Here is a 27,487-nt window from a genome sequence, read left to right as displayed (position 1 = left end):
TTTATTGTCGATGAAACTTCACTTTTTGGATGCAAAAATTCAACACAACAAAAACGCTATATTTTTATTTTGATTATCTTTAGGAGAGAAATGTTACATTGAGGAATGCAAAAGTTTATAATAGTTAATAAAAACATAAATTTATAAAAAAAAAGTATAATAGTTACATGTATAGATCCTACTCGGATCCATGATAGTTAAATATAGGCTTGGTATTATCATGAAGCTAATATAATAGCTTCATGGTATTATGGAATGGAATTATTCATCATTGTAAATTTTAAGATGGCGCTGTTCAAAAAAGCTCTTGCGTCCTATATCCTTGAAATGATCCGAGGGGAAAATAAATAGAAAAAATCCCTCACTGAATGGTGAAGGTTCTAAGTCGAACAGAAAATGAAAAAGTCGCCATGGCTGTTTGAAAAATAGGTGACTCAGATCACTGACTATGTAAATCTCAAATTAATAAATTAGATGGCCGGGTAGATCTTGACAATTTATCGGGCAGCTTATGGACAATAATATTCTCTCATTATGTTACCAAGGCTATTCCTAACTATTACATTAGAAACTTTTCCCTCCAAAGAAACTTTTCCCTCGGAGAGATAATAAGAATAATAAAACGTATTTGTTATGTTTAAGCTTTGTTTAAAAGTAAAGTTTCAATAATCACTTATTGATAGAGAGTTCTCGTATTCTCGACGGGGACTGATTCTACAACAAAGGAAATCTCAGTTTTCAAAGCCCTTCATGACTAAGCAGTGTTTGTTGAAAATCGGTGAATCAAAACAACAGTTTCGTCATGGACTCTGGACAAACGATATAATTATTTGCAATTTTTCGTCAGCTCAGAATTTTACAAATGATCAGCTGTCTCGGTTCCCCAGTTTTCGACAAAGACCTCTCAGCTGTTCATTGACGGGCATTTTAAACAGACTTTTCCTTTATTAATTTGTTGTAGATTCCGTCCCCGTTGCGATTGCGAAAACCCGCTATTCGAGAAATCGAGAAATAATTAGTATAGAAAAACATTTTAAGAGAGAAAGAGAGAGAGAGAGAGAGAGGGGGGGGGTAAGAATATCGTGGTAATATGACAATAAATACTGACTGGAAATTAGGCCTACAGGTTCACAAAAGGAAAAACTTTATTCAATAGTGCAAACAGTGCAATCATTTTCAAAACAAATATTAAACAGCTTACGTAAGTTTCACCCATTTTTTTTAAAAACATCGTTTGTGAAAAAAAAATGGCGATGAAAACGTCATTAAATCAGGGATAGTACCTGAATGTGACGTCATTTGTTTTTACATTGAGTAAAACTTCCTGAGTAAAAGGGATATTTCAATTTACCAAAATATTTACACGACCAATTCCCTTCTTTTAGAATTTTTAAAATCCTTGTTTGCCCCTTTCGTACTTTTTCCCATTTTTTGTTTCACTAATAAAGAAAATAGGGGCAATCGCCTCTACCCCTGTATTGTCGTCCCTTTATGCAATCATCAATACAATTATTGTGGAGAATTTGCTCGCTTTAAATATGACGAAAATATGAAGAAAAAAAAAATGTTTATTCTTTCAAAGGATAATAGTCACAGTTTGAAGGGTTTTGCCAAACTTTCGTCATGTTCATCAAGGTTTTTCTATTTTTATGCTTTCATTAGTCAACTTTTAAATATTTGACCTTAAACTACTAATGAATGTCCCCTGGATGTTTATACCCTATTGGACGGTTTAAAATTCATGGCAAGTTACAATGGTATATCTTTAATCACAGAGCTGTTCACCGATTCTGAGTAACATAATTTGCATGACGTTCAACTGAGAGCAATTTAGCAACACATAATTGCAATGCAAATCATTGCTTACTCTAAAAACGTCGAGTGAATAATTCACTCGTATATAAATTCAGTGGTGACTAAAATTTCACTAAATATAGGGTGACTTTTATGCACGTGTTGAGTGAATTTTACCCTTTTTAGAATGAAATTTGTGTAAAATATTGTTTTGTATGAGTCCAAATTGAGTGATCAATAATCATCGTCACTTCAAAAGCCAGTGGCTCAGTTTTTCTAGTAAGTATAAAGATGTTATAAGAGGATAGGAGGGGGAGGGGGGTCTTTGTAATTTGTCAGCAACCTCGATATTTAATGGTGATGAGGCGGGCATCGATATAATGCCAAGGAAGTGTATATATGTGTCCGACTTCGACTCAATCATGGTTTTTCACCAAGGGCCAAACGCCGGTTGATGTCATTGATCACCGGCACGATGTCATTGACGGAATCGATGACGTAATGGGCTCCGCTGTCGATGAGAATTTTGTAAGCTTTCTTCAATCTTTGGTCGTGGATGCCTTTGTCCATGTTGGATAATTCATCTTCGGTAGCACTCATGTAGTTGCCCTAAAAAGAGGTCCGATAATAATATTGATAATATAAGAATAAACCGTTTTAATGTTAAATCAGGTGTGAGTCATTTTTTGCATGTAGGGTGTGCGTTTGTGAGAGGATTTGTGTGTGAACGAGCGAGCGAGAGAGAAAGAGGTAGAGGGGGGGGGGGAGCTGGGCTACAGGAATGAGAGAAAGGGTGCACAAGGACGTAAGCTCGGGGGGGGGGGGGTGTGCACTGCTTGAATGTGCAGCATACCGCTCATGAGGCAGAGGAGTTCCGACACTGGCAACCGAAACAAAATTTGCGCCCCTTTTTCTTTTGCTTTCAACAGCTGATTTCCAAACTTTAGTGCTACCTCCTCAAGATGTGCACCCCCAAGCTCAAACCAGTCTCGGCTCCCTTGGTGCAATGGAGATAGTTAAGTGGATAGATAAAGCGAGAGGAGAGAGAAGGGGAGGGGGGTTGGTGCCGCAGGAGAGCTATAGGGGAAGGAAATGGTGGATAGACGGGAGTTCGCGTGTTTATCTCTCTCTCTCTCTCTTTTTTTTTATTGGGGGGGGGGGGGTATTTTCATCATCAAGGTCATAATCATTAGCATAAACTTTTTAATTATCATAATTAAATATGTTACATATTGCTTTAAAACATAATTATTCCCATCAAAAAGAGTATAAAAAAGATTTATCATTAACAATTTCACAAACAAATGCTGAAATGGAAACGAAAATAAGATGATTTGAGATTTTGAATACCAATTGCATCATTATCATCATCGTCGTCGTCATCATCGTACTCTTATAATCATCATCTTTATTTTCATCATCATCATATTTTATCATCACCACCAGCTTTTTTATCATTATCATCTCATCATCATCATTATCATCATCGTCATCATTGTAGTTATTATCGTATAGTCACGTCACCATCATCACCATCATCATCATTATCGTAGTCACGTCACCATCATCATCATCATCATCATAAGCATAATCACCATCATCATGAAAATAGGTGGATTTGTCATTATAACGTACAGTTCTGGCTACGCCGACTGTCCAGCAACCGGCGGCAAGTCCCGCAGTGATACCAGTAATTGTGTCGTCAACCTGAATTATGTAAGGATAAGGGTATAAGATACGGGGGTTACGACTTTACTTTCCTTGTGGTATACGGAATTTTAGCTTTAAAGAACCATCTTATTAAAGGACAAGTCCACCCCACCAAAAAGTTGATTTGAATAAAAAGAGAAAAATCCAACAAGCATATCACTGAAAATTTCATCAAAATCGGTAGTAAAATGAGAAAGTTATGGCATTTTAAAGTTTCACTTAATTTAACAAAACAGTTATATAAACATCCTTGTCGATATGCAAATGAGGAGACTGATGACGTCATCCACTCACTATTTCTTTTGTATTTTATTATATGAAATATGAAATATTCTATTTTTCTCCTTATTGTCAACTGAAAAACGATCAATTTCTCTCTGATCATGTAGAGTTAGCATTGTTAAATACTATATGGTTCAGTCCAGTTGGTCCTTATTGTCAAATCAGTAAAAAAAATGAAATATTGTATAATTCAAACAATAAAAAACAAAAGAAATAGTGAGTGATGGACATCATCGACTGTCTCATTTGCATGTCACTGAGTTGTGCATATCACCGTTTTGTGAAAAATAAGCGAGACTTTAAAATGTCATAACTTTCTTATTTTACATCCTATTTTGATGAAATTTTCAGCGTTATGGTACTTTGATTTTTCTCTATTTATTCAAATCAACAATTTTCTGGGGTGGACTTGACCTTTAAGACAGAGAGTTTTAGCTTACACACGACGCACGATAGATTCAAGAATGCAGTAAATGTATTGAAAATGCTTGTCAAATGACAATGAACAGCTGGGAGGTCTTTGTCGAAGACAGTTCCGTCCTAAGTTTCGAAGATGACGAAAAATTACAATGGTCGAATTTGTCCACAGTCCAGGAAGACACTGCTGTTTGACTAATTTTCGACAAAGTCTGCTTGGATGCTCATTGTAATGAAGGGCATTTGACGTACATATATACAGTTTATATGTTCTTGAAAGCATTCTTACGTAAAGTGCCTCTCTAACTGTTGAAGTTGACAAGCTATAGGCGACGTGTTGTCCTGTCGTCGACATCTATAAAGTTATATAATGACGTGGCAACATCGTTGAATTATCTTACAAAGTCGACTTTTGATAGAAAGTAATGTTGACGTGTGAATTTAGAAAAGTTGACTTGGCAAGATACTTCATTCATTATGACGAAATGTATCTTTGATTTGATTTAATATTTTTGGTACATAACAATGTATGCTATTATTATATAACAAAGACAATTTTACAATAGGCTCTAAACATGCTAACTCAGAAATATACATCGTTGAACAGAAAATTCAAATGCGGAAGACGGATCGTCATTGTAAGCAAAAATGTTTGAGAATAAGAAAAATTTAAACATAATCATATATAATCATACGGAATAAGCAGAATGGATGCAAAAAAGATGATTAAAATATTAACTTTAAAAAAATAGAAGAAAAAACAGTTGGATGATGAAAAACGAAGTTGCCTTTTCAGAAGTCGCCTTTAGAAATGACCTCCTCACCTTCACCACAGCTTGTACCGGATGCACATTTAAATTGATCATGTTCAGAAAGATGAGGCTCGGAGTTGGCCTGGCTTCCTTGACCAAGTCCGACGTGGCAACGAACTCGGAATCGAATCCCTGCTGGGCAGCCCTCGGGGTGAGATGCTCCATTATCTCGCTCGTAAAGCCGGTCGATGTCCCGATCCGGATCCCGTAGTCCTCGCGGAGTTGACGGATGGTGTCCGGGATGCCTTTGGGTTTTAGGTGGAAGGAAAGAAACGATATACAATCAATATATATAGCAGGGATGTAGTCGTGGCCGGTCGGCCTCGAGGCCACACTTTGCCGGCCTTGGCGTTAAATTGGCCCGATAAAGTCTACGGGAGAAGCCGAGAAGGCATTCTCCATCAGCGGCCCCGTGGCTCGGTAGGCCTATTTTACCGGCCTCGACTCAGATCCCTGCAATATAGTTTCCTTGGAGTAGAGTAACAACTCGTTCTGAATTAGTTACTTTTAGGACAATATTACCTGACTGGGATTTAAACGAAATGGGGCCAAACGGCAGAAGACGAAACAAGAGTGAAAGAGGATAAAGATACTGGTACCCCCTCCCGTCATCTTCTTAACTCTCTATACTTACATTATTTTCGTCTGGAAATAAATGAAGAAAAAATACCTGTTATCACATTGGCGTGCGATTCCAAAGCTTTGATCTGTTCAGGTAGAAAGTTTCGATACATTCTTTCAACATCATCCTCATTAGGGGCTTCCCCTTTCTTCGCCTTCCAAGTAGCAGCGATGCGATCCATTTGAACCATACGGGATATGTGTACCTATTGTGACGTTGCAATTCCATTTAATTTTCAAATAAAAAAAAGAGAGAATTTTTTTGTCTCAATGATCGTTCGGGCCTATCGAAATATGAATAAATGATAAATGATGACGATGCTGATGATGATAATGACAATGATGACTATATAGGCTACTTTACTACTACTACTACTACTACTACTACTACTACTACTACTACTACTACTACTACTACTACTACTACTACTATACTACTACTACTACTACTTCTACTACTTCTACTTCTACTACTACTACTTCTACTATACTACTACTACTACTACTACTACTATTCCTACGTACTGTATACCACAACTAATCAATACTTCTATAATCTGAAAATATTTAATATATAAAGGATAATATGGTACTATAACATTGATGTTAATGACAAAACTATGAGACTAATTGGTAAAACTATGAAAAAATAACATAAAAATATTGTTTATCAATAATATATAACAGATGTTTGAAAAAAATATGAAAGTTGATAAGCCTTAGCCTATAATCACCCGGGACCATAATTATATAGAGATATATTTCTAGTTAATAGTTTGCGTTATCAATAGGTCCTATATATGCCCAGGACCCAGCTCACCCTCTTGTGCGCTCCCATCGGCGCCCTGACTTCGTCAACGAGTACGTCGATGCCTTCCTGAGCGAACACATTGGTGAAGGCTTGGACAGGGGCGAAGACACCGCAGTCGACGACCGTGCCAGCCCAGTCGAAGATGACGAGCTTGACCGGTCCTCGGTACTCATGTACCATGCGATAGGACATCAATGGGTTGGACCATACTGAAAAAATCAAAAGTTAGACATTCAGGGGCGGATCAAGTATTTGCCAATGAGGGCCGGGGCGTCGGGGGGGGGGGCATTTTTAAGATACTGACAAGCAAAAAAGAAAACAGTTTTCAAACAACCGAAAGAAGGTGACTGCATGTCACTTTAATTATGCCCGACATTTTGCACTACAAATATTTTTTCATGTTATGACTGGCAATTTAAAGGGGAGGGGGGGGGGGGGGCACGGACCGGATACGCTCCATGGATCCGACACTGTAGAGAATACACATTCCATGATTCGTTTATTATAAGACCGAAATAAACCGCTCATTGGATACTAAATTTACAATAGAATAATTATTTTAGAATTAAATCGCACCTTCTTGGAAAGGGATTTTGTTTTAAAGGACAAACTGGGAAAATAAGAGGATGACAAAAAAGACCATAAAAATGAATGTCTTGGTCGTAAAACTATAATACCTTTATTTTTTACATAAAAATTGCGTCACCATGCATTAAAGGTTGTCTGCCCCCCCCCCCCCCATATATATATCCCTATCAACTACCCAGGCGCTACCCCTGGAAGATATAGTCTGCAGGCACAGACCCTTGATTTCACGATTCGCATAGTGCATACAATTATAATGCAGAATCGGAAGTATAGAGAGAATATATATTCATGAATTATGTAGGCCTACACATGCAGACACATCGAGGACATGAATGGCGTCTATACTCCTCTCTCGAAATAGACTTAGTAATTGGCTAAAGAATCAAATATGAGTCTGTGCTTGCAGAATACGACACTCTCGCATCCATGGCTACATTTTCCCCTTTTATTTCTTAAATCTAGCCTATAACATGCATGATTTACATAGACCCACTTTGCTCATAAACAACTTAGATATATATTAACTTTTTTTTTTTTTTTTTTTTTTTTTTTTTTAGATATATATTAACTTTGCACAGTCATGCACATAACCACTTGAAAATCCCACGTAAGCTACAGATCGACTGAAAACAATCCAAGTAATATAATTTTACCACATACTTTTTGATGAAATCGACGAAGTCATACTCGAAATTGTGTCGAATGATAGATGATATTAACCGAAGAATTATATATGCTTGCTAGTGTATAATGCTGCTATGCTATACCACATAGGTCACCTGAAAATCGAAACAGCGTGAAACATTGTACTCCATTGTACCGTACATTGATAAAGTTGTTTATCTCGTTGATCTATGACACGATCTATAGTCACATGGTGGAAATTTAGGTTTGTTTTTCTTCCCCCGTTATCTGTTTGTTTTATGTGTATGTCTCGCTAGGCCCCTGGAAATGAATAGGCCTCTGCCCTGGATAAGTGTAGTCTGCAGTAACAGACCCTTAATGGTTTTCGCAATTGAATTGCATAACTGCATAATATGGAGAGTCTGAAACCTGAGACTATAATTATACTGTGGCTGGCTCTTGACCCCCGGGGGGCCACTTCCATTCACGAGTGGATACCATGCGCGACCATGGGGTCTCGAAAAGCACCCTAAACACGTAATTTCCATATTCTGAAAATGCACCCCTTAACAAGTATTGGCGTGTGAAACCCTACCCTTAACAAGTATTGGAAACAAACCGATACTCTTGGCAAATATTCCCTGAAATCATGGACCTATTACGAAATAGGTCCATGATTTGACACAGAAAGAGAGTTTGGCATCTAGTCTTTACTCCAGACATAGGATACCTGCATGATTAAATATCAAATATGAATCTGAGCTTGCAGACTAGGATACTAGGAATTAGTGGGCGTGGTTCTCGGCTTTTGAAATAAAAGGGGAAGTTCACCATATCGGATCAATGAAGAGAAATCATATATTTAACGTTTCGCTTATAACAGTTGGGCCTACATCATAGAGATATAAACTAATTAACTAGTATGTATATCTATATGCCTATATGCAGCATCCTGGTCGGTATGTAAATTTGCAGACTGATGACGTCACCAATTGATTTTGATTTGATTTGATTTGATTTATTTATTTCCGTTTCACAATTGTACATAATATGATAAACATAACATAACAAGTTCAAAAATACTACAAGACAAAATATAATATATATAACATAATCATAGATTTAAGGAACACAATTCAGTAAATAAAGATATCTCAAATGACATTTGTATTTAAAAGTAAAACGGAGGGACTTGCCGAAAAAAAGCAAAGCTTGTACAAGAGACAAGCCCCTATCTTAGTTACATTACAAAATTACAACAAATAAATATTGGGTCTTAATAATAAATTTGTTTAAAAATAAATACAAACAATTTTTGTGCACTTGACAAAAACGTAACTGATGGATCGTGTGAGAAAAAAATTACGTTTTACAATAGTATAAGAGAGGGGGTGAGGGTGGAGACAGGATGGACAGAGGAGTGCAGTACACTAAGTAGAAAGAAAGAAGAAGGCGGGCAGCAGGAGCAGGTACTTTGGCTAATTGCAATTTTAAGAAGAAAATAATTAAACGAATAATATACATGACTATGTATGAGCGCATATAATACGCATATACACAAAAGTCGAGTATAATTAAATTTGTTATTCAGCTTGACCTGTTTGCGACGAGTATTGCAGAATTAACATTTTTTTTCAGTTTGCGTTTAAAAATATTTACATTGGGGGATTCTTTGAAATCTTGAGGCAGAGAGTTCCAGTAGGCAGGCCCAGAGAAGACAAATGAATTCTTTGCAAATAAAGTTCTTGTTAAAGGGAGATGATAATATTATCGTTGCCTTGTTGGGTAGCAGTGTACGGATGTATTTTTACGGAACATATTAGAGAAAATGGCGGGAAGGTCGTCCTTGCTTAATTTGAACATAAATTGACTAAGTTCGAAAAGATATATGTCACTTACTTTAAGAATGTTATTTTCAAAAAATAAGATGTCAGTATGTGATTTAAAGTGTGTTTGAAAAATTATTCTTAGAGCTTTTTTCTGGAGAAGTAATATTCTATTTAGTTGTGTTTGTATTGCACATCCCCAGGCAATAATTCCATAATTAATATATGGTAGAATAAGGGTGTAATATAATGTTAACAAAGTGCGGGAAGGGAGAAAATATTTGAGTTTATTAATAATTCCAATGTTTCTAGAAATTGTTTTACATATACTATCGATATGAGGCTTCCAGGATAATTTGTCGTCAATAAGGACACCCAAGAACCTGGTAGTGGAAATATTATTAAGAACGAAATTATCAAAGAAAATACTGTCAGGTAGAGTATTGATTTAGTATTACTGAAAAGCAGGGGCGTAGACAACGGGGGGGATGAGGGGGATGCATCCCCCCCACCTCACAAGGTGGGGGGGATGGCATGTACAATCATCCCCCCCAGGTTTTGGGGAATGATATTTGGTTACTCAATAAGTCATAATGATGATAATAGTAATAATAATAATAATGATAACAATTATAATATTAATAATAATAATAATTATGATGATGATAATAATAATCCTCATCATTATTGTAATTGTGTTTATTGTTATTAGCCGCATTCACACGGTGAAAGCCTATTCAGACGGTAAAAAAAAAGAAAATCTTACAAGTATTTACTGGGCAGGAACGAAAAGAGGCGCAAGATATTTGGTTTCTAAGACACAAATTTGCAAGACTACAAAAGTAAAACTGACTAAGAGACCGATATGTTTGTTTGTTGAGCCATGAATGCTCCTTAAGTAAGTTTACCAACTTACCGCATGTCTCTATTATCTGATTAGCAACTGGTAATCAAGCTGTTTTTGGTATGGGAATGAAGCAACAACTTTTTTCTTTTCATCGAGACTACTTTTCAGGCACGAACCGAGTACTAGCAATACCTTCTCATATATGATATGTATTATATTTATTTATTTATTTATTAGTTTATATCAGATTATATTACAGGTATATGATATTTATACATATATATATACATTATATGCATTTATTTATTTATTTATTTATATATTTATATACACGTTATTTTCTCAAGTCGGTTTTTATTGAAATACATGTGTGGTCTGGCCCACTCGTGTTATAGGCATTATACATTGTGTGCAAAATGCATCAGCGCAATCTAAAACAGAATAGAAAATGAATGTGATACAACAGTATACATAATAATTCGTGACAGAGAGTACCATACTACTATCTTTATAACAAGTATTATTCAAACAAACATATATAATTATGTATAATCATGAATTGTTCAACTTCATGCTCCCACTATATGACTATTGTTACACTAATACTGATATCAGGACTGACTGGTATACATTAGTTTGTTGTTAAGCTTGCAGCAGCTACATCTTTTCTGTATTGTTAACTATTTATTTATTTTTGTTTTATTTAAGATGCACTTTGTTTTGTATTCATTTAAAGTATGTTGATTGATGCATGAAGACATAAGTTTGAAATGTTTAAAGAAGTTTGTTTCATGTAAAGCGCAGTGTGAATTTACCCTGTCTTGAAATGCGAGATAAAAGGAACCTATTAGTATTAGCATTATTATTTGTATTAGTATTATTTTTTATTTGTATTATTATTATTATTATTATTATTATTATTATTAGTATTATTATTATTATTATTATTATTATTATTACTATTATAAGACTGAGATCAAATAGAAGTAAATAATGCCCTAATTTGAAACGATGCAATGCCGTTATGGTTCCGATTTCTTCACAAACTTACAGAGCAGTATTGTTACTCCATGGATAGTGATACTGTTTATGTTTTTTGTATCTGTATGTTAATGAGCCGCCAGCCAATATCCATCTATGGATACTATGCCTGTTTCTTTGAGGTAAAAAAAAGCATAGTATGTACGTATTCATTATGCTTTATAATGAACAGACATATTGTTATTTGTTTGTTGTTTATGTGTTCTATTCACAAATGGCCACAGAGGCTGTTTTCATTCATAACCACATACCCATATCAAGACAACAAAGACTATACCTGCGTGTACACAGTTGACATTGGTTTTTTTCTGAAGAGGAATAACAGCAAAATTCACAGAGATAAATAAATACGTAGTGTGGTTCAATATGCAATACTATGTGTCAGTCCATTCTGTATTCGTATGCGCATGCCACGGTGTGTAGATCTTGTCGATGTATGTCTGTCCATTCAAGGCGTAGTATGTGTGTGGTGCGCGCACCCGTGTGTGTGTGTGTGTGTGTGTGAGTATGTGTGTGTGTGCGTGCGCGCTTGTGTGTGTTATTTTACCTCATTAAGTATGCATCAGATTGCACGATTTCAAGTTCAAAATTGCAAAAGCTCCCTACCGTGGGAGGGGAGACACCCCCCTCCCACACCCTCCCCCCGCTCGGTCGCTTCGCTCCCTCGCTCGGCCGCTTCGCGCCCTCACTAGCGTTGGCAGCCCAGTCATCCCCCCCAGGTGTACGAACATGTCTACGCCACTGCTGAAAAGCATGTAGATTGTCTTTTGGTGATTAAGCGAAAGTTTGTTGGCCTTGATCCAATCTGTAACATTTGTTAGTTCAAAATTTACGATTCTAACGAGTTGGTTAATATCATCATGGGAAAAGAAAATATTGGAGTCGTCAGCAAAAAGTATAAATGAAAGTAAATTTGATGTATTTTTAATATCATTGATGTAAGTAATAACAAGAAGTGGGCCTAGTAGGCTACCCTGTGGGACATCGCAAGTAATTGGAAAAGTAGTCGAATCGCAATTATTTACTGATACAAATTGGGTCCTATCAGTGAGGTAACTCCTGAACCATTCACAAGGTCTATTTCTTTTGTATTTTATTATATAAAATAAAAATAATAATTTCCCCTCATCATTTTCATGTGAAACAAAATTTTATTCCTCCCTGCAACGTGTGGAATCACCATTATTTTATTACGTTATATTGGTCCTTATTGTCAATTCTGTAAAAATTTAAATATTGTATATTAATTTTCAAACAATAAAAACAAATGAAATAGTGAGTGAGGGACATCATCGACTCTCTCATTTGTATATTGCTGTGTTGTGCATATAACTGTTTTGTGAAAAATAAGCGACATTGAAAACTGTCATAACTTTCTTATTTTACATCTGATTTTGATGAAATTTTTAGCTTGCTTGATTTTTCTTAATCAATTCAAATCAACAATTTTCTGAGGTGGACTTGACCTTTAAAGAAAAAAAAAAGGAAGAGAAAGATATTAATGAGCCTATGATTAAAATCCCTCTACGAATAACGTACGTACGTGTTATGATAAAAAAAAAAAGAAGTATGACGTCAAAGACGAGGATAATGTAAGAATTAAACAAAATGTCATTTTCCCAAAGAATTGAAAGTGGAGACATATCACCAAAAACATCATACCCTCTAATTTTCATTCATCATGTTCCATTGAAAAAAAAAATGAATTTATGGAATTCATATTACCGTACATGATATAATTTGTGGGAGTTGCGACGTCACAAATTACAAACTTTATGGGGCGTTGCAAGAAACTTGCGATCCATATTGCAAGTCTATTACGGTCCCTATAAATCATTCATATAAGTTTTGAAATTAATTGCAAATTTGCGATTGACTTCTAATCTACTTATTCAGACAAGTAGTGTAATCTGATTTGCTACAATTAAAATGTATCAATCAATTGTAAAATTGCAACATAATATTTTGCAATTGATCCCCTAAGTCATGATCAACTTTCATCAAAGTTTCATTGATATTTTTTTCTGATTATTCTGCTATTGTTAAAACCAACTTTTCGTCAGGGTGCACTTCCCTATATAGACCTTGGACGTAAGGGGGGGGGGGGGGGGGGGCTTGGAGGACACTCCAGGGCCCTCATGGGAATTATTTTTTTTGCTAGGGGTGCTGAAGTAAATTTTAACGGAAAATTTTCACCAGAAAATGAAGGTCATTTTGGTCCAAAGAAATTTGACAAGCCCCCCCCCCCCCGAAAAAAAGGTTTCAACACTAAATCTTAATTGGTTGGTGATTTTTCCAAACATTTTTCATTTCTCCAATTTGACACCGTTTGACACACCTACCAGAATAGCAGGGGGTGCTACCTATGGAAAATAATACACTCAGCACCCCCTGGGAAAAACTTGGGGATGCTTCACCCCCTGCACCCCCTCCCCTGTTATATCCCCCCCCCCCCAAAAAAAAAAGTACCGGTACACAGCTCAGCAAGCGTTCCATAACACAATACGGTATCGGTATGTACCATGTTATGAAAGCGCAAGCATGCAGCAGACGCCGCACTTTAATTGACTTTAGGAGATTTAACTGAAGAAATCAAGTATCAACAGGTAGTAACAGCCATGTTCTTGTTTAAAGGTAAAGAAAGAGTGATGAGAGATATTCTTTGAAGAAGTGACTTTGCCCTCATTGACTTGCTTTCGCCTTTAATTTCCGTTCCCGCCCGTTGATCGAGCTGGCCTGCGCTTGGTCTTGGAGAGTCGAGGGAACAGCACCCATCTTGTCCTGTCGCGATCCCGAGGTTTCGGCGTGATCGCATACCACGGTACCTTGTGATTCCCGCTGGGCGATATTGTGATTGTTGGAATCGGAAAGAGAATGGTGTTCGAGGTGGTTCTAAATCATGTCTACAAATTTCCGCTGGATCTTGTGATCCACACTCATTTAACTAAGGTAGGTTTTGAGTTGGTCAATTATGAATATGATTCTTCTAATTAAATTAATTACCCAGACAGTGCGTCTTACTTTTCTTCAACTTCAAGCCCCCGGGCCGGGCCCGGGTGTTCAAGCTTCATCAGAAAAATTATAGACAGGAATAACCGTCGTTTCTGGGATTTATTCAACAATTTCTGACATTTTACTGTAATCCCCATTCATATGTATTGGTGAGTGAGCCAACACCAGCACAGTTCAGCGGAACAACCAAAATACATTACAGAGTCAGACAGAGACTGAACTTCTGAAGCTTTTGGTCTAGTCAAATTATTGCCAGTGCACATTTCATTTCATTGAAATATTTTATTTGGTTGTCTTGAGTCTTGACACTTATTGACTTAAGTTTAAGAAATCTTCGAGTAAATATATATCTGACCAGTTAAGAAATAGACATGATAGATCTACCTATAAAATTCCGCTAACTTAGGCTTAGCTTAGCTTAGGAATATCGGAATACCCTCCCATATCCCATTTTGGTAATAGTTCCATATGCACCCCCCACTAAAATTGAATATAAATACATGGAGAAGGTTCAGAATAATATATCTAGCCCTAATATAGAATTTATATGATGGGGGAGTGGAAATACATGCCAAAATATGGCTTTATTCTGTCAAATTTCGAGCAGGATCTAGTGCCTGTAATTGTCCATAGACATTGGTTTATTTAGTCAGTAAAGGTTCTTTGAGTCTAGACTAGTCAAACTATCGGCTGATTTTAAATCCTACAAAATCATGAGAAACTGTCTCATTTTCAATTTACAGCTAAAATTATGCTGTGATGTTGATTATAATTCTCATAGAAGCACTTGCAATCTTACTGTGTGAAGTTTTCTTTAATAATAGATTTTTATCTTGCATTGTGTTTTCTCTGTCTTGTACATGTAGTATCCAAACAAAAAGATGGATGTCCTGGAAGTAAGGCTAGAGGAATATCGTCATGGTAAGCAACAAAACTAATCCTTTCAAAGAAAAAAAAAAGCTCTGAAAAGCAGTGGCAAAAATAGTAATCTCTCGAATGGTTGACAGCCAAACCAAACAAAGAAGAAGAAGAAGGATGTAGGCTACATGTAAACAACAAATGGATTGATTCTTATTGATAACTTTGATGATAAGATTAATCTGATGTGGATCATTCAATGTCAAAGTCCAATTGGGTCTTTTTTAAGTTTAAGTAAACAAAATTTAAAGAAACTTTGGCTACATGTAGGTCAAGTAGGCCTACAGTAAGACTGAGAGCAGCAATAGCCAAAGTATTATTTTTTTAAATATATGAGATAATTTGGTTTCACAAGCTTTGAAACATCGCTTGAAATCTCTCCTATTTTTAAAACATAGGAAAGGCCAAACTCTGTAGCTGGAAATCTCTTTTTTTTTTGTTAAAAAAAGAAAGGGCCAAATTCTGTATTCGGATTCTGAAATGTAAATCTAGAGATTCATTTGAAGGACAGATGAATAGAGCTGTTATTGTTGATGTTTGTTACCTATAACCACTTCTCAATAATGGAATAGGATAAAAAATGAAAGTAAAATAATAGGATTTATATAGCGCACGTATCCGCCTTGCTAGGTGCTCAGCTCAAGGCACTCCCATATAACCCGGCAACGCTTGTTTACCGATTCCGGTGCTCACAGCTTTTTGAGGAATTATTTTCTGCCGATACCCATTCACCTCACCTGGATGGAGTGCAGCACAATGCGGGTAATTTTCTTGTTAAACAAGAAAATCATGCTATGGCTGGGAACTGAACACACGTCCCTCAGATTGAAAGATAAGAGTCTTAACCACTATACCATTACATCATTATCATCATTTTTCTTTGTATAATTTATGAATTTATTATTTGTGAAAATTTATTCTGATACTGATTTTCTAAACCTATAACCTGAGACAGTGTTTGAACTTCTTTACTGTAGAGGAAGAATAAGATTACATCTGATTTAAAGGTGAAGGATACTAATTCAGTTGAAAAGAATGCTTGTTTCATTTGACTATTAGAATAGAATATGGAATAGAATAGTTTGAAATATCAAAATAGACCAATGAACTGTTTACAAAAACTTCAGGCAGGTTTTCATACACGTTGATTTGCTAATTCTACCCTCAGTAATATTTTTTGTAACTAACTTTTTTGTATCTATATTGAATAGAATAATTTCATGAAAATACTTTGTGATATATTTTGACATAAAAAATATACAGATTTATAGCATCATATCACACTTTTCCCTTTCCTTTTCTTCCTTTTCTCCTTTTTGGTGCTTGGTTGTAAAATGAAGTTCTACAACCAAGCACCAAAAAGGAGATCAATCCACCCTCATGCAATAAATAATCTGACCACTCCCCTGCAAATTATTATTATTTGTTTGGCATCGATCGATCACCTGTGCCTGGGAGGCGAAAAGCGAACTGAATCAATATGACCTGCAGGTCTCTCCTCCCGATAACTGATTGGGGGGAGCGCAGGTGGACCACTACACCGGGATTTCCCCCTACTCTTTATTATACGAATATTGCGTTGGGTTCTTAAGGTGCAAAGGTGGTGACTCTCTTCTACACGGGGCCTCCATTTAACGTCCTAACGGAGAGACGGAGTGTTTTCCATTGTAACATAGCCTGCATCTATGAAACATGGGAGAGAAGTTTTCACACAACGCACTGGCTTCAGTCATCCGCCCGGGATGGACTCGAACCCACAATCTTTGGTTCGACGGGCAGACGCGTTACCGACTGAGCCAAGAACAAAATGAAGTATTTTATTTCTTACATTTTCTCGTGGATCTCTTTTATTCCAGATAGGAAGGATGATGTGGAGTACTGGAAGAGAGTGATGGTATGCAGGAATATTATGCCATCAATCCTCAAAAGGGTGAGCAAGTACATGTAGCTCTGAGTATTTTTTGAAAATTCAACAATTCTCCCAAAAGACCATGTCACCATTCCAAATAATTACTAGATTATTATAAAGTAAACAATATTTATATATAAATGATACAAAATGTGTCTTACTGGATCTATTTTGATCAGCTGCCCAGTAAAAAACAAACAAAATTTTTCATATTTTTTGGTTATTTATACTTTTTAAGAATAGAATGGGCTGTGAAAATTTCAGGATATTCTCAGTCTGCTTTCTGATCCAATCACTCTAAGATTATACAGTTGTACTTATGCTCAACGGGCCCAAATAGAGGTCACTTTTATTGTAAAACAGATCACAATTTAAATGTTCACAAAGAAATTTAATGGATGAATGAAGATAGTTGACCACTTCATTAAATAAATGTAAAGTTAGATAATAATAATTATTAATATTGTTCCTTTATCAAAGGTTTTTTAAGACATGCTTTAAGAGTGGAGGATATTTCATTACATCGTTTCTCACAGATACCGGTCTTCAATAAAGATGCGATCCTCTTGGGCGAAGAATGCTGGTTTGACCACAAGAAGGAGACGCTGACGATAAAGAGCAGGAATATAACATGGTATGAATACGCCCAGGCGTGGGAGGAGTCGGAAGTACAGAGGAGCAAGGATTCAAGACATTGGTAAGATTGATGTTTGATAGATGATAAACGTCAATTATATGCTCTTTACACAAGTTTTTCTTAAAGGTAAATGCTAGTTTTGGTAACGATATCAAAATGAGTTCGTACAGAATCCAATGAAATGACCACCAAAGTGTCTGTTTGTATAAATAAAACGCATGTGCCAAAGGATTCTGGAAGAAATTGTGTAATTGCTGAGAAATCAGCAAATAAGCACAGGATTCGGGTAGAGCGTCGGGCCCGACGCTCAAAGCAATAATTATACACAGTCCCACGTGCGCTTATCTGTGTTGGGGAAGTTCAGTCTGGACATTTTTCAGCGTAGATTTCAAGATTTCACAAAGTTCAGTTTATGTAACTGTACCAGATCTAGATCCTCGATGATATACTGACAATTAAGCCTGGTTTTACAGACTTTCTCATGAAATCAGTGTTTACTGCAACTACTGGAATTTCTGTACTTTCGCTAACCCTGTGCTATCCTTAACCCCTTACTAAAATGTTTTCCTTTTCACACAAGCCAGATTTTCTGCCTCTATCTCAAACTAAATTTAGTAAACCTTCGATCACTAGTGGTAGCCATTTATGAGTGCTTATCTCTGATTGGACGACAATGCTGGCTCCTTTGCCCCGAGGGCATAAATTGAGCACTGTCCTTGGCTTAGCCGGGGTTTCTGTTTTATATTAGTGATCGTAACACCAGACTTTCACTACTTGGCACTGCAATCGCTTGGATAACCCTGCTATCTTGCAGGGCCAAATAATCCCGTACTATAGGTGGGGTTAGGCCTCTGTGCAAAAACGCTGTGTAAAAAGAAAGTTGGCTTAGAAGCTTAAAGATAAATACCAGTTGTGGTAATGATCTTGAAATGAGTTCGAACAGAATCCAATTAAATTACCATCAAAGTGTTTGTATGTATAAATAAATAATATGTACCAAAAAGCTCTGGAAGAAATTGCGTAATTGCTGAGAAATGAGTAAAATAAGCATGGAATTCCATCAAATGTTGGGTATATGTTTTGAAGCAATACTAGTACACTGTCCCACATATGCTTTTCTGTGTTATTGCTGATCAGAATTATCGGTTTTGAGCTAAGATTTCATGATTTTACAAAGATAAGTTTACATTTATGTACCAGATCTAGATGTATGATAATATTTTGACAATTACATTTGTAACCTGGACTTTCTCATGAAATAATTGTTTGCAGCAACTAGCCTTTTCTACTACTTTTTCCTTTATCCCTGTACTTTAGGTGAGGCTAAATGGCGATTTAGCCTCGCCTATAATATGCTTGTGTAAAAAGCATATTAGTGGCATATTGTATGAAGATGATGAGGGGCAGGCAGCCAGGCACAGTAGGGGGACATGGTAGACCCACTCCCCCTTGCTTTTCAGATGATCAAACAAAAAATTAGCAGAAATGAAAGGGAAGGTGGACAAGAAAAAGGCTATGTTAATGGAAGAGAATGTTTTTGTGTAGCTAGCTACATGTACATGTATAAAATGGCTCCATTTTTTCTCGAATAAAATACTGGGAGATAAATTTAGCTTTTGGTCATCTTGCCATTCTGTCCCCATTTAATACCAGATTAAATACCTTGAGAAGGCATTTATTTTGCTCTTATTTCTATTGCAGTAGTTACTTTTACTACTAAAATCTGAATATTTGAATCTTGAATTTTGTAACAATGTTGAAACACCAAAATCAGTGTTTTCGACACAAACTTGACAAATTTCTAACTAATAAAGAAACACTCTATATTTCTATTCATTCCTCAAAGAAAAAATATAAATAAACAATGTAGGGAGGAAAGGAACTTGCTCAACCTGCTTATTGATGAATGAAGTTGGGTGGAATAGGGCTTCAAATAATTCAATGTCTGAATTGGTGGTTTATTTTGTTTTCCTTTTTTTTTAACAGGACAGTGATGTCTCAGAGAGGAGGCGTTGACGTCAGGGTTTTTGGTGCCTTGGGTAATTTGGTTGAACTCTTTCTACAAGGTGCGGCAAAGAGGAACGGAATAAGGGTAAGGCTTGTTTGGTTCGTTGATTAGCTGGTTGGTTGATTGTCTGTTTGATTGATTGATTGATATATTGATTGATTTCTTGGTCTGTGATTCGATTGAATGATTGATTGATTTGATTGATTGATTGATTTTTTGGTCTGTTATTTGATTGGTTGATAAATTGATTGATTGGTTGATAAATTGATTGATTGGTTGATAAATTGATTGATCCATTGATTGATTGGTTGGTTGATTCCTTGGTTGATTAATCATTGATTGATTGGTAAATTAAAATTGATTGAAAGATTGATTTATTGGTCAGTTGATTGATTGGTTGATGGATTGATTGCTTTGATTGATTAGTTGGTTGGTTGAATGATTGATAAATTGATTGATAGAAAGATTGTGTTGTTGATTAATGATTGATTGATTTGTTGATTTCTTGTTTTATTGATTGCTTGATAGAAAGATTGATTGTTTTGTTGATTGATTGATTGATTGATTGATTGATTTGTTGATATTTATTGATTGATTGAAATGTTGATTGATTAATTGATTTTTAGATTGATTGATTGCTTTGTTGATTGATCGATTGATTGATTTGATTGATTGATTTGATTTATTGATTGCTTTTTTTCAGAAGGTACACACACATACATTGATTATTGCTAAGATTGCTGAGATACATGTATTATTACTGCTCAGAGTTCCCAACATTTTTTCCAGTTCCGTACAGGGAATAATCTTACTTCTCAAATTTGATTAGCATTTCTGGTTGTCAGAGAAAAGCTTTCAAAGTACGTTCTGTACAGTTCTAAGCAATAATTGCTGTACAATTTTTTTTTTGTAGCAGTCATAAAAAAAGAGTAACAAATCGTGATGCAATACCAGGGAGAGTGAAATGAAATGAAAAGTATTCCCTGTAGTATATCTCCCTAATCCTATCCATTAATTCATTTGAATCACAAAAAACTTCAAACAAATACACCATATTTATAAGTATTAGAAACATAACTCCTAGAAAGATAATAATAATAATTACTTCTTATTAAGCGTTTTTTCAAAAGTTACAAAGCGCTGATACTGATAGTAGGCATATCACTTGACTTGCAAATGTGTTCACTTTTATTTTTATGAACCTTTTCTTGTGTAACAGGCTATCAAACACATGGAGGACCTAATGATTGCAAGGAGCAGAAGTAAGGATGCAGGAAATATGGCGGCATCTTGATTGCGTAACAGGAAACAGAAAGTGCAATAGAAAAATAACTTCCATCTGCCAGCTCAGGATCTTAAGGGTATACATTTTGTGTGATGAAATATTTATTGCAGTGCCATGCAATAATACATTAGAAATAGGGAATTCATAAATTTAAATGTTGAAATTAGCTCTTGTATGAACGTGTTAGAAAAACTGCTGTACACGTAAAGTTCGAAAGGGCACCATTAAACTTTAATGGGGTTAATATTTAACAAATTTCATTCCCCTAGATCGTGCATTGATATGTGTGATTCATTTTGTATTGTTATTTTTTTGTTATCTTTACTTTTTTATGAGTTAGTAACTTTTTATACTTTTTTAGTAAGATCTTTTTAGTAAGTCACCCTTTTGTGGGAGAACCTGGAAACAGAAAATTAGAACTATATACAATGAATAAGCATGTTAATTGCTAAGTTTTGCTACATTGCTATTGGAAAGATAGCAAATTACAAAGGTTCATGATTAAGCATGAAAATTACCAAATTACACAAATTTTGAGATGGGTGAAAAAATGAACTTCGGATATCGCCCAGTATCGTAAAATGAGAACAGCTGTGTTTTTTTTATAAGGTTTTCCAATGGGCTCATATTCTTTCTTCCGTGACATGTTTATGTAGGTTATAATTAGAAGAAACATTCATAAGCGTGATATACATGTACTGTACAGGACTTGACCATTTTTTAAGTTGTGAATGATTTTATTAATTAATTAATTTTATTTGAGTTGTGGCCTAGTGGATTAGTCTTGAGACTTTCAAACAGAGGGTCTTAGGGTTCGAATCCCAGCCATGGCATGCTTTCCTTCAGCAAGAAATTTACCCACTCCATGCTGCACTCATTCCAGGTGAGGTATAAAATGGGTACTGGCCGGAAGTAATTCCTTAAAAAGCTGTGGGCACCGGAATCGGTAGAAGAGCTTGGTCAGGGTAATTTTGGAGTGCCTTCAGCAACTTACAAGGTAGATACGTGCGCTATAAAATTCCTACATTAATATCTTTTTAATGTATGTAATAATTAGAAGAGACATAAGGGCGATATACTGTACATGCCTCAACTATTTTTAAGATTGTGAATGATTTTTTAATTTTATTTGTGATATTGTAATCATGAACGTCCATTTTGTACAAAGTTATGTTTTTAAAGACTGTATCTATATATCATTTATTTGAAAGTTAAATTCATTTTCTAAAAAAAATGAAAGAGTATATGTATGTGTAAAAGGTGTTCTAAAAGATTCTGACATTTATGGGTAAGCAATAATGCACTCTACTTTAAGGCTAAATCACATTTTACTATTAAAATTATACTACTTGTTTAATAGAATTCTTTGCTATGCTACATTGTTGATGTAATTCAGAGCCTGTCGTACAAAGATTTACCATTGATCCGATCAACCACAACTATGGAAAGCCAAGCAATGCCACCATTTAAACTGCATTTTTGTTCAAAATGTTTTCTAGATGTGATGTATACTCATACATCCTTCGTTTTCTTAAAAATTCAGTGTGTTCCATTTTGTTTAGCAGAGGACATTGTGCAAATTTCCTGTTAGAAAAATTATGAAAATGATGGATTTCCATATTGTTTAGGTTGGTCGGATCAATCGTAACTCTTTGTAATCGTAACTCTTTGTAAGACGGGGGCCCTGGAATAGTAACAGACTGAGCTGCACCTTACTTTTTTCTCTCAATATATGCATGCTTTTTCCATGAATTAGTTAAAATGAAAACTCAACCATCTTTGGTATGCTATTCCATTCTTTTAGTTTGTTAGTAAGCACAAAATTTAACACTTTGTCAGCTTTTATTTTAGTATAGTCACTTAAAAGTTTGTGATTTTTATATTATGTTTAATAATTGATATGCATATAGATTTTTCATATAATTTGAGGTGCAGCAAGGTCTTTATTGGCATTTTGTTTGAATTTCTATGCATGCTTTTCAAACATTGGTAGTTCTTTTCATCTTGGAAGCCTGCCAGAGGCTTGCCAGACATAGCAAGAGGAAATGTATGTAAACTGCATTCCAAATATTGTGGTTAAAAGATTGGACTAAAGACTTACAGAAATACCTCATTCTTACTGTATAAATTTGAATCACTTAATAGACGTAATATGTTTACCTAAAAAAAAATCACAAGTCATTCCTACATTATGTGTGTGATAAATGTTTGTTTTCAATAATACAGATTTGCCTTGTTTTTATGAATATTATGCAAGAGTTGTCTATATTGAGTCAACAGAAATGTATTTGACCATATTATGTTTTTCACTGTCTGGTTTGAAAAAAAAAAATTGTTGCAACTAGGATCATTGTTTGACATAGATTGACTTTATATTTGTACCCGTTCCTTTTTCCAGGTTTTTTTCCATTCTCCAGTTGAGAGTTAATAAGTGGACCTTTCTTATATGTCAAGTAACATTTTTAAGCCCTTTTCTAATACCTTCGAGCAGTCAAACGGGTGTTTCATGAAAGCTTCCTGCACTAATTAAATTCTCATCTCTGAAACTTTTGATGAAATACTTGGATTTGATTGGCCGATGGGCACTGGTCTCCGCAGAGGACAGCTTGTCAGTGCTGACGAGCTTTGTGAAAATGGTGCCCATGGTCCTATCTTACAAACAGTACAAAGAGTTGTGATAGAGCCAATCAACGTCAATAGTCAACTGTATGGATATCCATCAATGTCAAAGGCCCGAATTCACAAAGGTGGTTTTTTTAAACCATCAGTTAAACCCATGGTTTTATGCAGATTTCCTGTAAAAATTACGCTTATTTACCGCTCATATTGAAAAATGTCCAATGATGATGTGCGCTTTTGTCACAATGCGCCAATATGACGCCTATTGCCATGGTTAAGTACGCTTTTTTATTAATGAGTCCACTGTTTGGAATGAATGAGTCCACTCTTTAAACAGTGGACTCATCAATAAAAGAGCGTATCTAACCATGGTAACAGGTGTAAATTTGGCGGATCAGCAGTGGACATTTCTTTATACAAGTGCCCGATACGCGATAAATTAAGCGTCATTTATACAGGAAATCTGCATAAAACATGGATTTAACCGTGGGTTTTCAAAATCACCTTTGTGAATTCGGGCCAAAATGTTTGCTCCAGGAAATTTACACAATATCTTTTTGTACACTGAATCGTCAAGACAACAATTAATTTAAATGATGAATATAGATATCTCAGAAACATTTTGAAGGAACATGCATTTTACAATGTAGATGTTGGCGTTGCTGGCTTTCCTTAGTTGTGGTTGACCAGATCAATCGCAAATCTTTGCAAGACAGGCTCAGATTATTAAATTGTGTGCTATTGTTATTCATCCAGAATAAGACGGTATAATACAGACTTTAATTTTTTCATTTTAATGATAATGATGTGTCTGAAATATTTTTTTTATTTTTCATAATCAATTTTTTTAATGATCTGTCCATAACTAATGATGACATACACTTTTTCTGTAAACTTTCATCATGGTTCTTGCAAGATGCTAGAATAGGCCCCCCATCTTGCAAAAAGTTGCGATTGATCTGTCCAACCACAACTTTGGAAAGCCAGCAACGTCAACATCTAAAATGCATGTTTGTTGAGAATATTTTCTAGATATGCTGTATATTTATACATACGTTGTTTTCTTTAAAATTTAGTGTGCTTCCCCCTTTTTTAATAGAAATTACATTATGCCATTGATGGATTTCCATACAGTTCAGATCAGGGTCCTGGGAACAAGTTTTGACTGGGGGTGCTGATGTAAATTTGAAAAGCAAAGAAAAAAAAAAAAAACGGTTTCACTACAAAATGAAGGTCATTTTGGTTACATTTTTCTATTATTACACATTTTCTAGAATACTTAGGGGTGCTGCCTATGGAGAATAATAAATGCAGCACCCCCAAGGAAATTTTGGGGGTGCTTCAGCAGGGCCAAGTTTCAGGTTGATTGGATCAATTTTAACTCTTTGTAAGATGGGGTTCTTAAAAGTCACAGCAACTTGTGGCAAATCACTCGGGCTTTGTGAAGTGCCACACACTGCATGCAAGCCATTGTGAAAAAAGGAGAATTGAATAAATAGTGGTTAATTTGGAGGCCCTATTTTTTTTAATATACAGGCCTCAAACCAGAAGGCTTCAGGGTGTAGTACAAATTTTTTATACAAAAATATGGCACCTCAACATAATGTAATTGAGATCCCCTGTGCTAGAATGAGGATATGAAGTAAAAAGTATTGGCAATAATTTGACCATCGGATGATTATGTGAATATTTATATGTACATGTAGCTCATTGCAATCCATTCTTACACAAATTACCGGGTATTGGACCTTTAATAAAAAGAAATGTGTGTGACTGTAATGGTTGTAAAAGAAGTATTTTCTCCTTTTTTGCATTTTTCTGGGTAATTTTGGAATGTTAGGTTTGCATGGTGGTATGAAGAGTCGTGGAAGCGGTTTACGGTACACCAAGTGTGAAGTCTAGTCTGCAGGCACAGGCCCTGATTGAAACTTTAACAAGTGGGTCTCCATGCAAAGACTAGCACACATAAAATTTACTGTTTCTATGTAAAGTCCTGGAAGGACTGAGATAAAAGTGGATTGTGAAATGGAAAGGTGAGAAAGTGGAGGTTGGGAAGTAGAGTACAGGGGCCACGGAACAGTTTTCAAAGGGGGGGGGGGGGCTGACCATGCAAAAAATCACAATCCTATGGTCATTTTTCGTCGTTTTTGGAAAAAAGTATGGGGGGCTGAAATTGATCTAATCAACAACTATGGAAAGCCAGCTACACCAACATCTAAAATGCACATTTGTTCAAAATGTTTTCTAGATACATGTATGTTGTATACTCGTCCATTCATCGTTCTCTTTGACAATTGGGTGTTCTCCTATTTGTTTAAAAAGCACATTGTGGAAATTTCCTGTGGGAAAAATTATGACAATGATGGATTTCCATATAGTTGAGGTTGATCAGATCAGTTGCGACTCTTTGTAAGACGGGGTCCAGGGGTCCGTTGCAGAAAGAGTTGCGTTTAAACGAGAGTAAAAAAAATCAATCGCAATTCCCAAATGGGCCCCCAGACCTTTTTCTTTTTTGGTGCTCTACTCAAACTTCTCAAAGGGGAAATCATCAAATAAGTGATAATTAGCTTGCATCTACATCCACTCTTATTTGGAGATAAGATTAATTAAGGATCAAGTCTTGACCCATTTCTGTGCAACTTTTGATAATTGAAATTTCAAAATCTTCTTGCTCTAAATGCTTGAACTGTATGCATCGTATTAGGTATCAAAGTTAAGAACTTATATTGAGCATGATCTAGCATCCTGCTAGCATGGCGTATATGGATACAGTAGCGTACGCAGGGGGTGGTTACAGGGGTTCACCCCCCCATAATTTTTTTTGAAGACCCCCCTTTTTTTTGCTTGCCAATTTTTTTGGTAAGGAGCGACCTAAAATTGGTGGTGTAGACCTTTTTTTTTTTGGGGGGGGGGGGTTATCAACATTTCATTCAGCTTAAAAACCCCCCTTTTTGGAAAATCCTGCCTACGCTTCTGTATAGATACCATATATTAGTGTATTTTGGGGGAAAAAGCTGTGGAGCCTTGTTTTCTTTTTTTTTCTGGGATGCACCGCATATTTAACTTTACAACTACATCAAAATGTTTCAGACAAAATTCAACATTGGCACATACATATAATTATATGAATAGTACATAATACTTTATTAAGTCTTTGCATACAACATACATTGGGTAAAGTAACCTTTGAATACTATATCCCCATTATATAACCTTTATCATTTCTCAAATGTTAGTTTTACAATTTTCCAAACTACAATAGTAAAAGCATTCTTCTCTGAAGAATACATTGATTTTTTTTTATTACCAGACTCATATACCGGTAAGAAAATTACAAATGCAAAAAAAAAATAATAATCACACATTGGGCACATGAACATCTGATGTCATTGGTAGAAAATGAAATTGATTATTAGTCAATGTTTTCTTGAACTAGAAATTAGTGGACAAGATATAAATTTTGTGTTCACACGTATCAAGGATATCCTAATGTATATTGCTGTTTTATAATTTCATAATTGAATCAATTTTTCAACAATTTTATCTGAAAAAATTCTAACATCAGTAACATGACAAAGTCTGTTTGACAGAAAGTACAATTAGAAAATGAATTATATTCTAAATGCAAAATAAAATATACACCTCTAATACCAAAATATATATTCCATAATCTATGTTGCTTACAAATGTTTTTTTCTTCTTCCGAGTATCAACATAAAATTGAAA

General features: G+C 35.5%; 2 protein-coding genes across 2 annotated transcripts; one reads left to right on the top strand and one right to left on the bottom strand.

The window, feature by feature from the left end:
* Window positions 1-27: 27 nt before the first annotated feature.
* On the bottom strand, window positions 28-7,962 carry LOC135157614 (phosphonoacetaldehyde hydrolase-like). The gene is made up of 6 exons (XM_064113928.1): window positions 7,696-7,962; window positions 6,457-6,656; window positions 5,686-5,842; window positions 5,028-5,260; window positions 3,430-3,501; window positions 28-2,403 (listed from the first exon to the last, which is right to left on the bottom strand). Exons 1-6 carry the CDS (start codon window positions 7,718-7,720, stop codon window positions 2,215-2,217), a joined length of 876 nt encoding a protein of 291 aa, XP_063969998.1. The 5' UTR covers window positions 7,721-7,962; the 3' UTR covers window positions 28-2,214.
* Window positions 7,963-13,846: 5,884 nt separating this feature from the next.
* Window positions 13,847-25,540, top strand: LOC135157594 (PRELI domain-containing protein 2-like). The gene is made up of 6 exons (XM_064113864.1): window positions 13,847-14,322; window positions 15,252-15,306; window positions 17,160-17,233; window positions 17,749-17,909; window positions 19,836-19,941; window positions 21,077-25,540. The coding sequence occupies exons 1-6, from the start codon at window positions 14,248-14,250 to the stop codon at window positions 21,149-21,151; spliced, it is 546 nt and encodes a 181-aa protein (XP_063969934.1). The 5' UTR covers window positions 13,847-14,247; the 3' UTR covers window positions 21,152-25,540.
* Window positions 25,541-27,487: the final 1,947 nt, after the last annotated feature.

The sequence above is a fragment of the Lytechinus pictus genome, chromosome 19 (assembly GCF_037042905.1).
Source record: "Lytechinus pictus isolate F3 Inbred chromosome 19, Lp3.0, whole genome shotgun sequence".
Taxonomy (NCBI): domain Eukaryota; kingdom Metazoa; phylum Echinodermata; class Echinoidea; order Temnopleuroida; family Toxopneustidae; genus Lytechinus; species Lytechinus pictus.
This window is presented reverse-complemented; position numbering and strand designations above follow the sequence as displayed.

What these genes read in the sequence shown, in the direction of transcription:
- LOC135157614 (XM_064113928.1), bottom strand. Translation starts at nt 7,720, where the DNA reads ATGACTTCGTCGATTTCATCAAAAA. An exon ending in GCACGCCAATGTGATAACAG is followed by an intron (nt 5,261 to 5,685) that starts GTATTTTTTCTT and finishes TAAAACCCAAAG; the next exon opens with GCATCCCGGACACCATCCGT. An exon ending in CAGTCGGCGTAGCCAGAACT is followed by an intron (nt 2,404 to 3,429) that starts GTACGTTATAAT and finishes ACCTCTTTTTAG; the next exon opens with GGCAACTACATGAGTGCTAC.
- LOC135157594 (XM_064113864.1), top strand. Translation starts at nt 14,248, where the DNA reads ATGGTGTTCGAGGTGGTTCTAAATCATGTCTACAAATTTCCGCTGGAT. An exon ending in TCCACACTCATTTAACTAAG is followed by an intron (nt 14,323 to 15,251) that starts GTAGGTTTTGAG and finishes TTGTACATGTAG; the next exon opens with TATCCAAACAAAAAGATGGA. An exon ending in TGCCATCAATCCTCAAAAGG is followed by an intron (nt 17,234 to 17,748) that starts GTGAGCAAGTAC and finishes CGTTTCTCACAG; the next exon opens with ATACCGGTCTTCAATAAAGA.